The 17,565-nt window shown below is 47.4% G+C and overlaps 1 protein-coding gene across 10 annotated transcripts in view; it reads left to right on the forward strand.

Moving 5' to 3' along the window:
- Lrch (Leucine-rich-repeats and calponin homology domain protein) overlaps positions 1 to 17,565 on the forward strand; it is a 291,082-nt gene that overhangs the window by 147,303 nt on the left and 126,214 nt on the right. For all 10 annotated transcript variants that reach the window (XM_075865225.1, XM_075865554.1, XM_075865385.1 and 7 more), the window contains 2 exons: positions 4,222 to 4,381; positions 17,356 to 17,478. In XM_075865225.1, coding sequence (XP_075721340.1) covers positions 4,222 to 4,381; positions 17,356 to 17,478 — 283 coding nt within the window. The remainder of the gene's footprint in view (positions 1 to 4,221; positions 4,382 to 17,355; positions 17,479 to 17,565) is intronic.

Here is a 17,565-nt window from a genome sequence, read left to right on the forward strand (position 1 = left end):
GCGGTGCGAGCTGTCTATTTGAGTAATGGCAAGTAGACGATAAGGACTGGCATTGCTTTCGGAACTTTTTAGCACCGAAATGACGCATGTGCTGCAACTGTTGTTTCGTCCACGTATGCGTCAAGCCGCGTGTATCCGTCATGCAGTGGAAGCGAGGAGACATCCGCCAGCGGCAGCGCACGGGACAGCTTCGCTGTAAGCGTGAAGTCGGTGGTCGCACCGCGTGCGATCGGCGTCGGGTACGAGCAGCTTGTGCGAGTTTTGTGCAATCATTGGTGTTAAAAAACTGGTGCCTCACAAAAACTGCCATTCGCAAAAAAAACAAAAATTGCATACCGCCGCCGAAACCTCGAATGAGCCCGGGAGCAACGGTCCATCGCCGCAGTACCGGAAAAAAAAAAAATGCCCGTTTGGAGGAGACAGCTTGCAGAGACTGTAAGGGTCCAATATATAGTGCTGGATTATTCTGAAGCTGTCAATTTTTTCAAGATAGCTTTGCTGACATTCTCTGTGAATTTCATTCAGATTGGTTGAAGAGTATAGTATTAAACATGTTTTTGAACTTTCATACCACATTTTCTCAGTTCCTCAGTTTTTGGCGTTTTTAGAGCTTGTGCACTATAATTTGTACGCTTTACGTAGTCGTATTACAATGAAACTTGGCATACCTAAAGTTTCACATGTCCTGAATTCAAATAAACAACTTTCAGAGGTCTCCAAACCATATTCAGCTGGATAATTGCAGAAGCTTTTTCCTTGAGTATGGTAAAACTCAAACTCAGCCCTAGAATTTTTTTCTAGGCCAGCGCGCAAATGTTACACAATGTTTCTTTGCTTTATTGAATTCTGCAATTCCTTAGGAGCAACATTGGCTATTTTTTAGAGCTTTCTTGTGCTTACTATTGTTGCCTAAGCTTGCACAAGAATGCATTGTTTTTACGAATGCATGGTCTGCTAAAAATTAACTAAATGACCCATAACAAAAATAAAAGCAGATTCGAAAAGAGGAGCTCCAACTCTATAACTAGTGAAAGTTTCATTGAGCTGTCACAAATATCTGATAAAAAAGTTTTTCGAGGAGCATCTCCCCTTAAAGCGCTGTTGATAAGGACGGGATCGCACATGCCATACTGAGCCGCATGCAGCCGGAACCAGGCTAGCGACACTGATATGCTGTAGCCACATTGGCATCGGTGCAAAGACTTATCCATCGCCGAAGCAGCTGCCTTCCTCCCTTAGTGGGCGAACCCGCGCAGTGTCCTGCAGTCTTTCTTTATCTTCTTCCCTCCACGCTTTTTAGTGAATGAAGCGCGGAGGCAGTGAACCTCGTTGTTCTCCCCCTCTGCGAGGTGCGTCACTGGGTGCTCCACTCCAGAGCTAACCTCGTCGTTCGCTCCCGAGTGGAGCACCCAATTGTAAGGTAAACTGGAGTCCAAAAAGACATCGTAACCGGTTCTGCACTATAAGCGGTTACGTTATAAATTGTCTACACTGTATCTTGCGTTACTTGAAGTACGCACGGCTAGCAAGCATGAAGAGCAAATTGCAACCAAAGCGAGAATCAGGAGTGCTACCATGTTGAGGAAAGCGTCACGCTCTTTTCTGGGCGACAAGTGATTTTTTCTGGCTTTCCAGAGACCTGCGACACGATAGTAACAAATGGCCCTTTGCGACAGCCATAGCAACATCAAATACTGTCGTCGCTTGAGAATCATGTTTATCTGGTTGGGCTCTAAAGTTTTGTGTTGTCAGGAAGAGACCTTGGTTAGCGTGGGCAGTCTCGTAACCTTCGCTTGCTGTGTGATTGTAAGCTGTGATGTCTCTACCCTTGTACCGTTCGTGAACCCCGCGGTGGTGCATGGATAATTAAAAAGAAGATGGGACGGGCTGCGCACAAACAGAAAGAAAACAAAACAGCGCGTGGCAGCAGGCGAGAGGGAGCAAGCTGGGGGGGGTTCGGCATAATAATAATTAAAAAAGCCGAAAAGATCCAACTGGCAAGGAGCCGCTAAGTGTTGGTTTGTGGAACTGCAGTGCATGAATGTAGGTGCATTTTTTATGTGGGAGAAAAAGAAATCCAAATTTTTTAATCTGAAATGTGGGGGATGCCTTAATTATGTGAGTGCTTGAAAAAAAAAAAAGAAACTGACTGGGTCTTTTATGCATTGGGTCGAGATGAGTTACAGGCCTTTTTTTTTTTGGTTAGCGTCTCGGTCTTTCTCTTGCTGCGCCACTCTGTTGCAAAGGCTTTCTGGAGAAACGTGGCTTGGCACTGCATCGAGGATCGGAGGTGTTGCAAGCACCTCACTTGGTTTTGCAGTGCCTTCGTGATTGGCTTTCTGATGTCTGAGGCAGTGGCATCATGTGATGACGTCATGTTAAGGAAAGTCATTTTATGACGTTAAGATGCAGTCACAAGTTTGGGTGATCCGTGACATCACTGCGTCATAGGTTCTTGCATTACTCAGCTGAAGTGGGATGTCGACGCCAACAGTCAATTTTTGCATTTGATGATCTAAGGTTTTCTCCTTAAATGTTACATCTAATCTATTGAGTTTAAGTTATAAAAAGCTAGCTTTATTGTTATACTGGATATACCGTATTTACTTGAGCAAAGAATGCACTTTTTTTTCTAGAAAAATCGGACAAATGTTGGAGGTGTATTTATTATACGGGGAAAATTTTATGAAAAATTTTTTGGTAGGAAGCAAAAAAATGTGGAAATGCAAAAAAAAAGTTAGATCGCTCAGCTTCTTTGTTGCACTTCAAGTGGTTGATGGCGCTATCTTCTGCAATCTGTGCCTGGGCTGCTCGCGTGCACCATAAAAGCGTTTTGCTGCTAGCTTTTCTCGCAATCATTTAACCGCAACAGTAGGATCTGCTGTGATCTCGAGGGGCGCCCAGAAGCGTTTGTGACGACGCCGCGACGCACATAGCCAACTTTATGGCAACCTCACATGACGACCGCGACGACGCTGTTGACAATGTAGCATGCAGCCAACATTGCAGCAAGGTACCGCCGAAGCATTCAAACAAATCGTCATTAACAAGATTAACGACAAAATACTGCGGCCGCCTTGCTTGCTATCGAAATGAGAATCGGGGACCATGTTGTGCAAATAGTCACAATCTTTTCTGGGCGACAAGTGATTTTTTTTCTCGTTTTCCAGAAACCTGCAACGCGATGGGGAGTAATGGCTCTTCGCAACAGCAAACCCTGTTGTCATCGCTTGAAAATTTTGTGCATGTGGTTGGGCCGTAAAGTTTTGCATTTGTAGGAAGCGACCGTCGATTGGCGAGGGAAGTTTCGTGACCTTCGCTCGCTGTGTGCTTGTCAGCTGCGACGTCTTTACACTAGCATCGTTCGTGAACCCTGCTGTGGTGCATAGATATTTGATAAAGACTGTATATGTGCTGGGCATGGAAAGAAAAACTATACAGCGCCTGGCAGCGAGCGAAAGGGGTTAGGGAGAGAGCCGGGGTGGTTGAAGGAGGTCGGCCTAATAATAAAAATGCGAAGAGATCCAACGGGCAAGGAGGCACCAGGTGTCGGTTAGTGGGACTGCAGCAAATAAATGTAGGGGGTATGTTTATCACACGAGGAAAAGAAAAATTCAAATTTTGACGACTGAAGTTGGGAATGCGTTTACTATGCGAGTGCATTCATTACAGGAGTAAATACGGCATTACTCAGGTAATTTTCCTGTACGCGTTGACATTTTCTCCGTTAATTTATTGAAAAATTTAGAGCTGGTGCGCATGCACAAGAAGCACACCATTGGGCGTAAAGCGCGAATGGTGCCAAATGGCCTTGAACAGGCGAGCTTTGTTGGAGAGCACGGTGCATGCATTTTTTCTTCTGTGGTAGCGGACTCTCACTATAGAGGGCTTGTTTGTGCTGCACCCAATTCTGTCACTTTATTTGGAGCGAGCACAATGTCATGTTCTCAAGAGTTCTTGCTTTGTTGTCAGCAGACAAACATTGTACAATGTCTTGGTGCAAGCAGCTGATTGTCAAGAAAGCGGCATTTCAGTTCTGTCAGCTCTTTTTCCCAGCTCCGAAAATCGCTGCAATTCTACACTGGCCGCACCATGACAGGTGTCATAAATGTGTGAATGTTCAGCAGAAGTAACCTATCAAAACCTTGAAATGGGTTTGGATTGAGCTAAGGTTTGAAGTATTGGTAGCCTAGTGTAATTGTGTACTCCTGTTGTATGCAGGTTTTGCAAGGAAGCTTCTGCTCCAGCTCGGCGCTTTCACCAGCAGACTTACCGGGAGTTCAAGGAAGCCCTGCGGCTGCAGCGTATGGGCCTCACTCCAGCCACTAATCATGCGGCGCTTCCTGCACATCAGCAGCAGCCACTCAGCAGAATTGGCCCGGTCAGTGGAGTTAGGTAGCAGTCGCCCTGATGTGTTAATCTATGCAACCAGCAGATGGAAAACATCCTCTTTCCAAGTAAAGGAGTCTGAAGAAGAGCCTCCTGTCAGAGTGATGTAATATGTAGTGTCATCGCCATCAAATAATGCCAATGAAGCGCATTTTGCTGCGAGCTTCCGTTGAATGATTTCGTGGGTGTCGTGATTGTTCTCTCGTGAAGTGCACTTTGTCACGTGCATCGTTATGATGAATGTTCACATGAAGAGGGAGCTGTTTTGCATGATAAAGATGGTTGCATTGCATCATCTTTGTGTTTTCAAGGCCTGTGACCGAGCTGAGCAAACCCAAGACAAGCTTTCTGGCTAGCTGAAGCTATTCCGTGTGGGTAGAGATTGTTTAGGTAATAGCCCCTCATAGGCACGCAATCGATGCATAATGAGAAGTGATCTTAAAGGCAGGAAAACCGGATCAGAGAAGCCTATGAACTTCCTGGCAAATAAAGTTTTTCATTATGAGAAGGCATACTGTACAAGTATAACTTAATTTTTTTTAATTGTCAACCTAAGGGCGCATTTATATTGCACCTGCAAATAATTTGTGGTTAACAAGTAAGAAAGATTATTTTTTCTTTGACGGTATCAGGCACCCCCAACTGACCAGAAGGAGCTGGGTTGCTCACTCTACACTGTCTCAAAGTCTTTGACATACGCCGTTAGGGGCACACAGAAAATAGACGCGTGTGCCCCCGTGTATCCTGGCCACAATCTGCTGACAGATGCATGGTGTGAGGTGCGCGCGTCGCGTTTCGTTTTCACCGCCGCCGTTTCAAGGTTGCTTCTTTTTATTCGCTAGGCTATGTATTCTGGCGCTGCAATCAGACTGGTAAACTCAACTGAACGGTGCTTATACAATGCAGGGTGGGTGTAAAATTGTATTGTATCACCGAAGTTTTTAATACATTATTTCCAGGGTTGCACGAATATTCAAAATTTGAATGTTTTTTTTTTTTTTCAAATAGTGCTTGCTATTTGATTCGGTTCACACTATAGCTTTATTGTTTGAACTTCCCGAAGACGAATGCAGACAATGTCGTGTTGGCAGTGGCCCCTTCAGATTTTTGATATGCTTTATTCCATCACACTCTTGTATTGCCGCAAAGCTGCCTTGGAGGCCCTGCTGCGGTCACAAATGCATTGACTGAAGAAAACACTGGTTTCAACATGGAGATGGGAGAGGTGGGGGCTCAAATAATGTTGCTTAAGACCTGACATTAGGTCAGAAAATGCAGACACCAAAGATTTTTAGCATGTACAGATGTTGCTTTTTGCAGTATTTACTCGCATAATAGGCGCACTTTTTTCAGAAAATCCAGCTCGAAGTTAGTGAAGAAATTTTTTTTGACTCGGTTCTCGTGTTTTGAATCTGCACATGTCAAGTAAAAGGTGACTTTATCATTTACCAATTAATTCAGTATAAAACAAACATACCTACATATCTCTTAATGAACAAGCGAGAGCCATCAACTGCACACACACACACACAGGTAAAATTTATTTACACAAATGTCGTAGGTGTTCCTCCTTTTTCCAATTCGAAGTCCAAGTCGGTGAGCACACTTTCATCGTCGCTGAGCGGGGATTCGTTTTCAGTGTCCAAATCATCTGCACCACACAGCATCCTCACACGCATCCAGTGCGTTCGAGATACCCGTCTTCCTGACGACTTCGTCCGAGATAGCTTGCCACGCTTCCACGATCTAAGCGCACAGCATTTCCACAGACAGCCTCTTAATCTTACCACCTCTGGAGTCAGCTGATGATGTCCTCCAGCCATCCAGATGGTTTTCAGCCTTCAAACATTGTCCTTGAAAGGCTTATTGAAGGACACGTCCAAAGGCTGCAGTATCAATGTGAGGCTGCCCGAAATAACTGCCAAATTTGTGCGCAGCTCCTTTAGCTCACCTTGTACACGGTCTAGATGAGCTACGAAAACTACTAGGTGCCCACGAAAACTATCAGGACAAGCATGGACGAGAAGAACAGACCACCAGGCCCCTGACCCCAGACTGTTTTCACCCAATCCACCATGAGTTTCGCGCTCATCCAGTCTTTTTCTTAAACTCTGACGTAGATGCCTTGAGGGAAATTTGCCTTTGAGAGCATCTTGCGTTTTAAAATAACGTTAGGCGGTAGCTTGCGCCCATCTGCTATCACCGCCAGCATTACGGTGCATTATTGTTTATCAGCGCCCGATGTTCTGACGTTCACGCTCCGTGCACCTTTCTTCTCCACTGTCAAAGCAAAGGGGGTCTGATCAGCGTTGCTGATCTGGGACAAAATGAAGTCTTTCTGCTGTCAGAGCTTTATAACAAAACGGTGGAAGTCCACCACTTTGTCCTCATATGCTGCAGGCAAGAGCTGGCACAAGGTGGTCCGCCTTCACAGTGCGAGGCCATGGCGCATGAAACGAGTTTTCCATCTGGAGCTGGCTTTGAAACTTTTTGCCTCGATGGGATGCGCTCGGGCTATTCTGCGCGCCTCAGTCTGCACTATATCCAAAGACATAGCACAGTCACCTTGTCGTAGCTCCCGTATATGCCGGACCAGTTGTTCTTCGATGTTTAGATGCCTGCTGGTCTTGACACCACGGACAGCCCGTCGTGTCTTCTTCGTCACATTCTTTTTTTTTCTTCTTGATCTCTCTAGTACCGAGTACTGGTTTCTTTAACACCGAAATGCCTGCTTGCAGCCCGGTTGCCGTGCTCCAGCGTGTACTGCACTGCCTTCAGTTTAAATCCAGCCGTGTTGCTTGCGTACTTCCCCATGGTGGAACCAAAGTTGAATACACGACCACAACATATGCATACTGCTTGCAAAAGGGCGTTTCTCTCTTTTTCTCTGATGGTGGTGATAGCGATCGAGCCCCCGGCGTTGTACAGTTAAACCTCGTTATAACGAGATGGGATATAACGAGCAAATCCTAATTGCCCTTGAAAGTCCTTATACATACCAATGTATTCAAAACCTCGTTTTAACGAGGCAAAATTTGCCTGTTATGGGATATAACGAACAAATTTTGTTAGGAAGTAAAATTTTGAGCCGATGTTACGACAGTGCACAACGCGAATCTGAGACGGCGCGCAACGCGAGAACTGTATTTAGCAGTTCAAAACTCTCGCCACGCGCCCTCCAGCAACGCGCGCAAAGCAGACGGCACGCACTGTTTCCGGAGGAGAGGTCGCTGCACGTGCGCCGCTTGGCTATCACCGACAGCGGAGCGCTCCGCAGCTCCGCGAACGTCTCGCCTTTTTTTTTGTCTTCTTTATATTCTCCCTCTCCCCTTTCTCATGGCACTGAGGTGCGCTTCTTAATCTTACATACCCCCTTCCCCTTGAGTAACCGGTTCCTAGAGGGCAGCGCAAAAGAGCGCCCCTTCTGCCCCTTCCTCTTCACAGTCACTTTCTCTGTAAGTGTTTTCGCCCGCCGACGTGAGCCGCGTTGCTTTTGCGTGCGTGTTTCTTCTCTTTTTTGACCGCTTCCGCCTTATCTTTTATCGTGCTGCGCTCGTGATTCCAGCAACATGAATGCGCCAGGTGGGAAGCGAAAGCGCATAACGCTAGATCAGAAGGCGGCTATGATAAGAGCTGTCGAATCAGGGACCAAGAAAGGCAACGTGGCAAGAGACTTTGGCGTATCGATGAGCACACTGTCAACCATCTTGAGCAAGCAGGAGTCCATCATCGACGCTGTTGCACGTGGCGTGAAAGGAAGCGCTAAGAGGATGAGGGCACCTGCCTTTGAAGCGGTCGAAAGGGAGAGTTTTTAAATGGTTTTTGGACACGCGGGCCGGGAATCTGCTGGTGAGCGGCGCCTTGCTGCAAAGAAAAGCGAGAGACTTTGCCTGCATCATGGGCTATGACAACTTCGTAGCAAGTTCGGGTTGGCTCCAACGCTTCAAGGAGCGCCACGACATTGTCGGGAGAGCGGTCTGCGGTGAATCGCAATCTGTCGATGAAGCAGAGGCTACCAAGTGGGCGAAAGAAAACGTCGTGCGGCTGCTAGAAAAATACAGCGCGGAGGATATTTTCATTGCGGACGAAACCACTCTCTTTTTCAAGATGTTGCCGCACAAGACGTTAGCCCTCAAAGGCGAGCCGTGCCATGGGGGCAAACAAAGTAAGCTGCGGATCACTGCGCTACTTTGTGCAAACATGACCGGCTCTGAGAAGCTGCCAATTTTCGTAATTGGCAAAAGTGCATCCCCTCGCTGCTTTAAGGGGAAGAGGCAGCTCCCAGTCAAGTACGTAGCCAATCGCGAAGCCTGGATGACCAGGGAGATTTTTTCAAAATGGCTTTGCGAATGGGACGAGAAGCTGGCAAAGGCGAACCGCAAGGTGTGCCTTGTTTTAATAACTGCACCGCCCACCATACCGCTGCCGTGCTTCAAAACATCGAGCTGCTGTTCCTTCCTGCCAACTGCACAGCAAAAATACAGCCGCTTGACCAAGGCGTGATTATGTCGCTGAAGGCAGGTTACCGCAAGGGTGTGATAGACAAGCTCCTGCTCAACATGAAGATGAAGCGAGACACCGATGTTGACTTGTACGCTGCGCTCGAAATGCTTCAGGCGGCGTGGATGAGTGTGACGGCGACCATGATCGCAAACTGCTTTCGACACGCTTCATTTGCCGCCGCACCAGACGCCAGCGATGAGCCATCAGACGAGCCCACTGTGCCGGACGGTTTTGCCACATCAGACGAAGTCGCTGCATCATGGACGGCACTTCGTGATGCCGGTGTCGTGCCTGACAGCGAGTCGTTTTGTGACTATGTGAGTGCGGACTCGGAAGTGGTGGCAACGGAGCAGCTCCTGGATGACGATATTGTGCGCGCTGTCAGTGATCGTAACGAAACCAGTGACGATGACTCTGTCGACGAACAGGAGACAAACGTGCCGACGGCGTCAAAGGCATTAGACGCGGTGGGCGTACTGCGCCGCTACTTCAGCGCTCACGAGGGCGGCGAAGATGGCTTGAACATTGCGGCCGCAGCTGAGCGAGCCATCCTTCGCATCAGGAAGATGCATCAACGTCCAATTACGGACTTCTTTGCAGCTAAGTCTGCCTGAAATGCAAGCTGTGTATTTTGAAGTGCATTAAAACAGGTGCATGACTTTTTCCTTTTTATTTGGGAATGCGGTTATTTTGTTGCATGCCACCGTGCGGCGGGATGCTATTTCGCCCGCTATTTTTTGGGGGTAAGTACAGTGCATAATATTTGCAGTAAATGCCCGCTACGGCTATAACGAAATATTGGTTATAACGAGCAAATAGCGGCGGCCCTCCAATTTCGTTATAACGAGGTTTAACTGTACACGTGACCTCCAAGGGGCGCGGCGATTGTGGGGGTATCAGTAATTTATGGAACAGCCTTTTTTTTTTCGCTCGTTGCACTTCAAATTTTTTTTTATTTGCTCTTCGATTTGCCTTCTTTTTTTCTTCAGGGTACGAGGACCGCAATCCAACTGTACTGCTGGGGTGTAGAATGGTTTCTGATCACGGCCAAGTTCGGGGTGTGCCTATTATGTGCAAAATTAAAAAAAAAATCAAATTTTCCGCGACCAAACTAGGGGTGCGCTTATTATGCAAGTAAATACAGTACTACGTATTGACCTCTACGAGATGGATTTGGAACTCCGGACTCGACACACACCCTTGTTGGTCGCATCAGTAGGGCTTCCACAGAAGTGTAAAGAGAAGAAGCTGAGGAAATAGCTTCTTTGCCTTTCACGCGTAAAGTGCTGTCGGCAGCACTTTGGTTACACCAAATCATGGACATAAATATAATTTCGCCTCTGCATTGCTTCATTCTTTATAAGACAACTATAAACCACCATCCTGCCAGTGCTTTATCAACCTAGCCTAAAAAAAATCCTTAATGTTGCTATTTCGTAAGAATATGCTGAGAAATCCTCTCCAACATTTTTCTGCTACTTCACTTCAAAGTATTAGAAAAATATCCGAATTGACTACTCACTCAAAATTTTGTTATTTGCATAGTTTTTATTATTTATGTGCAGGCTTCGGCAGAGGTGCAACAGTTGCGCCACGCTGGACCGAAATGCCCGACTAGCTGTAAAGTTTTCTCAGTTCATCAGGTCGGCACTAATTTCAGTGAGAAATGATGGCCACGTTGGCTATCTGCGTGCAGTTTGTGTCATCAATTAATCCAAGCGTGCAGACCCTAATTGTCAACCACGGGGTAAGATATATTCTCATTAGGTCAGGGCACTCTCGACGCACAATTGACTAGATAAAGCTACAAAGCCGCGCGCCCTGTACACGGACCTTGCTTTGGATACCTGTTGGCGGGACGACACAACTTGAAGGAAAGAAAGTGTTGGGGTAGCCACCAACGCCTCGCAGGAAATATGAACTTCCTTGTCAGCAAACCTGGCTACAGCATGTTAACAGCTAAAGATGGAAGTGCATGTCGCATTTCCCGCACGCGAACAAACTCGACGTGCTGCGAAAATCTGTCCTGCCGGCGACCGCGTTGGTTGCTACAGCAACGGCATATAAAACATTTTTTTGTCCTGAAGTTGCGTGCTCTCGGCGCTATATATTTGGTGCCATTGCCGGGCCAACAGGCGTGCACTGTTGTTACTTTATCTGGTCGAACGGGCCTTGCAAGCGAGCTAAGATGTTGGGCCATAAACCTTATTCCATTGCGAAAAAAAGGGACAAAAGGAGGGGGGGTTGCTAAATTAGACAAGGAAAGCAGAAAAGTAGGTCTTAAATTTAATCTGCAGAAAACCAAAGTAATGTACAACAGCAACGCAAGAAGACAGCGCATCGAGATAGGTAGCAGTGCACTTGAAGTTGTAATAGAGTATGTTTACTTAGGACAGATAGTAACTGTGGAGCTGAATGGTGAGAGTGAAATAAGTAAAAGAATAAGGGTTGGGTAGATCATATTCAGCAAGCATTCTAAAATCATGAATGTTAATCTGCCACTAACCCTCAAAAGAAAGGTATACAGTTAAGCTTACTTATAAGGAACCTCCATATTGTGGTGACGCACGATTCAATGAACACTTTTAATAAGCTAACGTAGGCAGGGCAAACTTGTGCCCGAGAATACTAACACAGCTAGAACGAAATCTCCTAGTTGTCTCGAGGATTCACTTCTGCCTCTTCTTCCACGCTCCTCTTTTTTCCAACACGGTTCGCGTGCAGCTGGGCCCCGCAGGCTCGTGCGTTGCAAACCATCTGGAGGGCACAAGTATCGGCTAGCGCGCGCAAATTGAAGTCACATTGTGTCATTGCCCCCCTTTCCAGAGTGCATCGTCCCGATGCTTGTGTCGAACTGGTTGCATGGCGGTCATTCACAAACCCTTGTCGTCGTTGTCGTTAATGTCAAACAATGTTGTGTCCTCGAGGTTTTATTGCCTGTCGTGATACAGTTTCATCCTGACGACATGCACAGCTTCCGTGCGATGCCGCCGTCGAGATGAAATATCCTGTCCCTCTGGCATAACTTCGTAGTTGAGCGAGCCGACGCGGCGGATTTCTCTGTACAGACCGAAATAGGGGCGAAGCAGTTTTTCTGACAGGCCACGTATTCGTACAGGAATCCACACCCATACTCTGTCTCCTAGTGCGTACTGGACGTCCCTTCTTCGCATATTGTATCGGTGCGTGTCGGTTTTCTGCTGTTGGAGAATGCGATTTCGTGCCAGCTGTCTGGCTTCTTCTGCTCTTTGTATGTAGTCGTGAACAGCATAGTCATTCTCGGGCGTCTTGTCAATAGGTAACATTGCATCTAAAGGTGTCAATACCGTCCGGCCAAAAACAAGTTGGAATGGCTTCATCCGTGTTGTCTCTTGCATCGCAGTGTTATAGGCGAATGTTGCATAGGGTAATATTTTATCCCAAGTACGGCGTTCTATATCAACGTACATTGACAACATATCAGCCGGCATTCTGTTCAATCGTTCGGTAAGACCATTCGCTTGAGGATGATATGTCGTTGTTTTCCTATGACTGGTGTGCGTCAATTGCATAATACATTTCATCAGGTCGGCTGTAAATGCAGTTCCTCGGTCCGTGATCAACGCTCTTGGAGCTCTGTGCCACAGTACAATGTTGGAGACGAAGAATTCCGCTACTTCAACGGCTGATCCTTTAACAAGAGTTGCTGTCTCGGCATATCGGGTTAAATAGCAGGTCGCAACTATTATCCACCGTTTTCCCGATGACGACGTAGGAAATGGGCCCAGTAAGTCCATTCCCACTACACAAGTGGGAATGGACTTACTGGGCCCATTTCCTGGTGGTCCTATCATTTCCTGGTGGTCCAATGGGGCCTCTGGTGGTCCTATCGGTTGAAGGAGACCTGCTGGTTTTAGCGGTGGGGTTTCATGTCTTTGGCAGTCCCCGCAGGTTCTGACATAGTGTCGTACTGAGCTAAGCAACTCGGCCAGTAGTTTTTGTTGTGGATGCGCGCTAACGTTCTACTTACTCCTAAATGTCCAGCTGATGGATCGTCGTGGCAAGCCTCCAAAATATCTGGTCACAGAAGTGAAAAGACGACAAGCAGGAATGTTGCTCTATTGTTGTCAAAGTTCCCTTTATACATCATGTTGTTTCGTAGGACGAACGCTGACCAGCCGCGGACAAAAGGTCGTGGAACATTGACAGACTGTCCTTGTAGGTACTTGATCAAGAGGAGTATCTCAGGGTCGGATCGCTGATGATGTGCCATCTCTGACGGTGTCACAGCTCCCAAGAAAACAAAATATTGACCGTCCTCGGTGGAAGGAGAATCAGCAGGTTGAATCGGAGCTCGTGACAAGAAGTCCGCATCACTGTGCTTGCGACCTCACTTGTACACAAGCGTGATATCATACTCCTGTAATCGCAGGCTCCATTGTGCAAGCCGTTCACATGGGTCGTTGAGATTAGCCAGCCAGCATAGCAAATGAAGGTCGCTTATAGCTCGAAAAGGCCTACCATATAAATATGGTCGAAACTTGCTGATAGCCCATACCACGACAAGGCATTCTTTCTCGGTCGCTGAGTAGTTCACCTCAGCTTTTGAAAGAGTGCGACTGGCATACGCAATGACTCGTTCTTGTCCGTTTTGCCATTGGATGAGCACGGCCCCAAGACCTAAATTGCTTGCATCCGTGTGGATATCGGTTTTCACTTCCTCGTAAAATTGCACCAGAACAGGATGGCTTTGCAGACACTTTCGTAGTTGATTGAAGGCATCCTCTTGTTCGGCAAGCCATACGAAAGGCATTTCCTCTTTTGTCAGTCGCGTCAGTGGTTCAGCAATTCGTAAAAAATTTTCAACGAACCGTCGATAATAGGCGCAGACCTAAAAACCGCCTAACAGCCTTTTTGTCTGTTGGCTTCGGAAATTCCGCTACGGCCTCAGTTTTTGCAGGGTCTGGGTGGACGCCTTCTGGACTGACGACATGGCCGAGAAAAAGGAGCTCACGGAAGCCTAAATTACATTTCTGTGGTTTTATCGTCAAGTCCGCTAACTTGATCACAGTGAGCACGGCCCGGAGCCCTTCCAAATGTTGCTCGACGGTAGCAAAAAAGACTACAACATCGTCGAGATAAAGCAGGCACGACTGCCATTTCAGACCACAAAGCACTGTGTCCATCATCTGTTGGAATGTGGCAGATGCTGAACAAGGGCCAAAAGGGAGTACATTGAACTCGTATAAACCGCCCGGTGTCATAAACGCTGGCTTTTCGCGATCTCTTTCGTCAACTTTTATCTGCCAATATCCACTTTTCAGATCCAATGAGGAAAAATACCTGGCATTTCGCAGCCTATCCAGAGTGTCATCAATTCTTGGAAGAGCATAAACATCCCGTTTGGTGACGGCGTTGAGCTTTTGGTAATCAATGCAGAAACGTAAGGTTTGGTTTTTTTTCTCCACAAGAACGACAGGTGACGCCCATGAACTTGATGAAGGCTGGATTACATCGTCTTTGAGCATTTCTTTAACCTGATTACCAATAGCCAGAGACGGACCCGCAGGTCGCGGGTTCGAATGCCAGCTGCGGCGGCTGCATTTTCGATGAAGGCAGAAATGTTGTAGGCCCGTGTGCTCAGATTTGGGTGCACGTTAAAGAAACCCAGGTGGTCGAAATTTCCGGAGCCCTCCAATACGCTGTCTCTCATAATCATATGGTGGTTTCGGGACATTAAACCCCACATATCATCGGCCAGAGACGAAAGCATTGGAGCGTTCTGGTCAAGGCGCTGCTTCTGGAGCTCTTCTCGCACAACAGACCGCACCAGCTCGCATAGTGCTTCCATGCCGTTACCGAAGACTGTTGGCAACATGTCCAAGGAAGTGATAATCCCATCCCAGTTGTATAACCTTGCTCACTGTTGTAGCGTCCTTTCCACTGTAGTCGCATCGGAACGAAACTCGGCGACGGTGCGCGGCGGGCTTCGAATTAGTCCAACAAATAGTTCTTGCTTCACGCCTCGCATCAGATGACGCAGCTTCCTGTCTTCGCTCATATTTGAATCCGCTCGGCGGAATAGGAGAGACATGTCTTCCACACACATGGCGATATTTTCGTTATTTCGCTGATTTCTTGTCTGGAGCGCAGCTTCAGCTCTCTCTTTGTGGTCTGTGTTCGGCAAAGCAGCGAGCAGCTCCCGTCGAAAGTCATCCCACGACTGGAAGGTAGCTTCGTGGTTTTCATACCAGCTTCGTGCGCTATCTTGCAGCGCGAAGTAAACACTTCCAAGTTTGCGGTCTTCCCCATATCCGTTAGCCTTTGCGACGCGTTCAAAGTGTTCAAGCCAGTCCTCTGCGTCCTCGTAGCTTTTGCCGTGAAAAGGCTTTGGTAGCATTGGCTGGTTCACTACAATGTTAGCTGGAGGGACCTGAGCTGTCATGTCGGTTGCGTACCCGTTCACAGCCGTTGAGGTTCTAAGGGAAGTCGATAAAGATAAAAATTCAGGACCCTCACCAAGTAGGCGTCGACTGCAGCACTGATGAACAGGCGTCAGCTCGTTGGGTCCAAGTTGCTGTGGTTCTGGACTGTGCTTCGTCACTCGAGAGGGGCTTGTTATCGTACCCAGCACCTCCACCAGATTTGTAACGCACGGTTCAATGAACTTGTGCCCGAGAATAATAACACAGCTGGAACAAAATCTCCTAGTTGTCTCGAGGATTCACTTCTGCCTCTTCTTCCACGTCCTTCTTTTTTCCAACACGGTTCGCGCGGAGCTGGGCCCCGCAGGCTCGTGCGTTGCAAACCTTCTGGAGGGCACAAGTATCGGTTAGCGTGCGTAACTTGAAGTCACATTGTGTCAATATACTGAATTCCTCGATATCACAAAGTTTTTCTATTCCTCACCGTTGCTCCATAGAAGCACATGGATTTGGGACTTCTATGTAACAAAGTAACAGCGGGAGACAACCTTTATATAACAAATTTTCCCCACGGGCTATCTAGGAATTTTGCTCCACATTTTGGCATTTTGGTACGATCATGCATCTTCCGCCACTGCCTTGCCGCCACCGAAGTGCGAAGCGGTGGCGCACAGTGCACCAAGTGAGAGCGAGCGCTCGTGAGTGCGAGGCGGGAAGCCGAGCCTGCACCCCACGAGCCAGTGTTGCTGTCATTCCCCCCCCCCCCCCCCTCCGCACACACACTCCAAGCCAAAATAAAAAAAAAAAACTACTTTCGCGCATTGGCAGTGCCACGCCTTTAGTAAGCATCACATATGTGGGGCCGCCCTGCATATAGAGTGTGCTTTACCGAATTGTTTTACTAGATGTTTGTGTCAGTGTTGTTCGCTGTTCGTTTTTGATGCTGTGCGTGCGTGCATAGTTTCATTGCGCGCGCATGGTGTGGCCCCCGAAGATGATCAGCTTTGCTTTTATTTCTTTTGATAGCAATTATACGGACGATCTCAGCTGGTTTTTTGCAGCCATCATTCACTTTGTAAAATATATATATGAAAGTAGATGCGCTTTCACATAACAACTGTTTATTCTGCCAACGTTTCGATGGGAGCCCCGTCTTTTTCAAGGTATAATAATATTTACACATCTTCGGTGTCTTCTTATAGCCTGTCGGGAGGGAAGGGGTCAAAAGAAAAGAAAAAAAAAAACAACAACAACGAAACGGGAGAAGAAACGTTAAATAAATATAGAAAATCTAGGAGAAGAAGCAAGACCGACACGGCGGAATTAGAAAGGGGCAGCATCTCAACAGAATAGGGCAGAGGCGGACGAGCAATGCCATCATTGTCAACAATACCTCCCCCGCACCCACTGTTCCCCAAGTGGGCAGTGTGCCGCCGTTCTTGTACAAGAACGGCGAGCAGCTGGCTAAAGTGCCTGGATGCACTCGTTCGCTTCCTCTTGCATCGAGGCAGTCCACAGCTGGCATGTTAGCGAGCGCCTCCAGTGGTTGCCTCGGTATCGGAGTAGGGTGCGGAGGGGGAGTGTAAAATTCGTGCCCACTGAGAGTCTCGTTCTATCTGCAACAGTCTGCACTGGCACGCTTTAGCCTGGCGACGCTAGCGCAAACACCGCTCGCTCAGGTAGTACGGGCTTGGGCAGTTGCTCACCCATGCTGCCGTGAATATGGATCCCCACCTTGTTACCTTGCTCTAAGAGGAGTAAGCTATTGACATGCTTTGAGTAATCCAATCTAAATTACACGCATTGGGGTCGGGACTGTGCGGCATTTCAATAAAAGCAATAATTCGAATAAAGTGACTTCGTTGCAACAAGGGTTTACTGTATCATATGGATGCATAGCTTTTGCTACGTTGTCCATGGAAAAAAATTAATTTTTAATGTTTGAGCTAATTTTACATTTAGAAAAGGCAAAAAAATAAACCTTTATTAAATTTGGTAAAAGAGATCTTGATGAGCCTATTAAGAGAGTTGTTCGGTAGTGTTTATGGGGGCTTTGCAGGAGGAAGAGTTCAAGGCTCGGCACGAGGCCATTGTGCACCAGCAGCGACTGGAAGCTGCCTGGGCTCAGCAACGATTGCAGCAGCCACCCTCTCCCCCTAGCCTGCCGTCATCACCCTTGCTGGTATGCCTGATCAATTCAATTGTTCATTCAGCACGTGTTAATGATGGAGAGACTGGGGCCTAGAGGTGGAGAAAGTTTAGGTGTCAT

Source organism: Rhipicephalus microplus, chromosome 1, assembly GCF_043290135.1.
Source record: "Rhipicephalus microplus isolate Deutch F79 chromosome 1, USDA_Rmic, whole genome shotgun sequence".
Classification (NCBI taxonomy): Eukaryota; Metazoa; Arthropoda; class Arachnida; order Ixodida; family Ixodidae; genus Rhipicephalus; species Rhipicephalus microplus.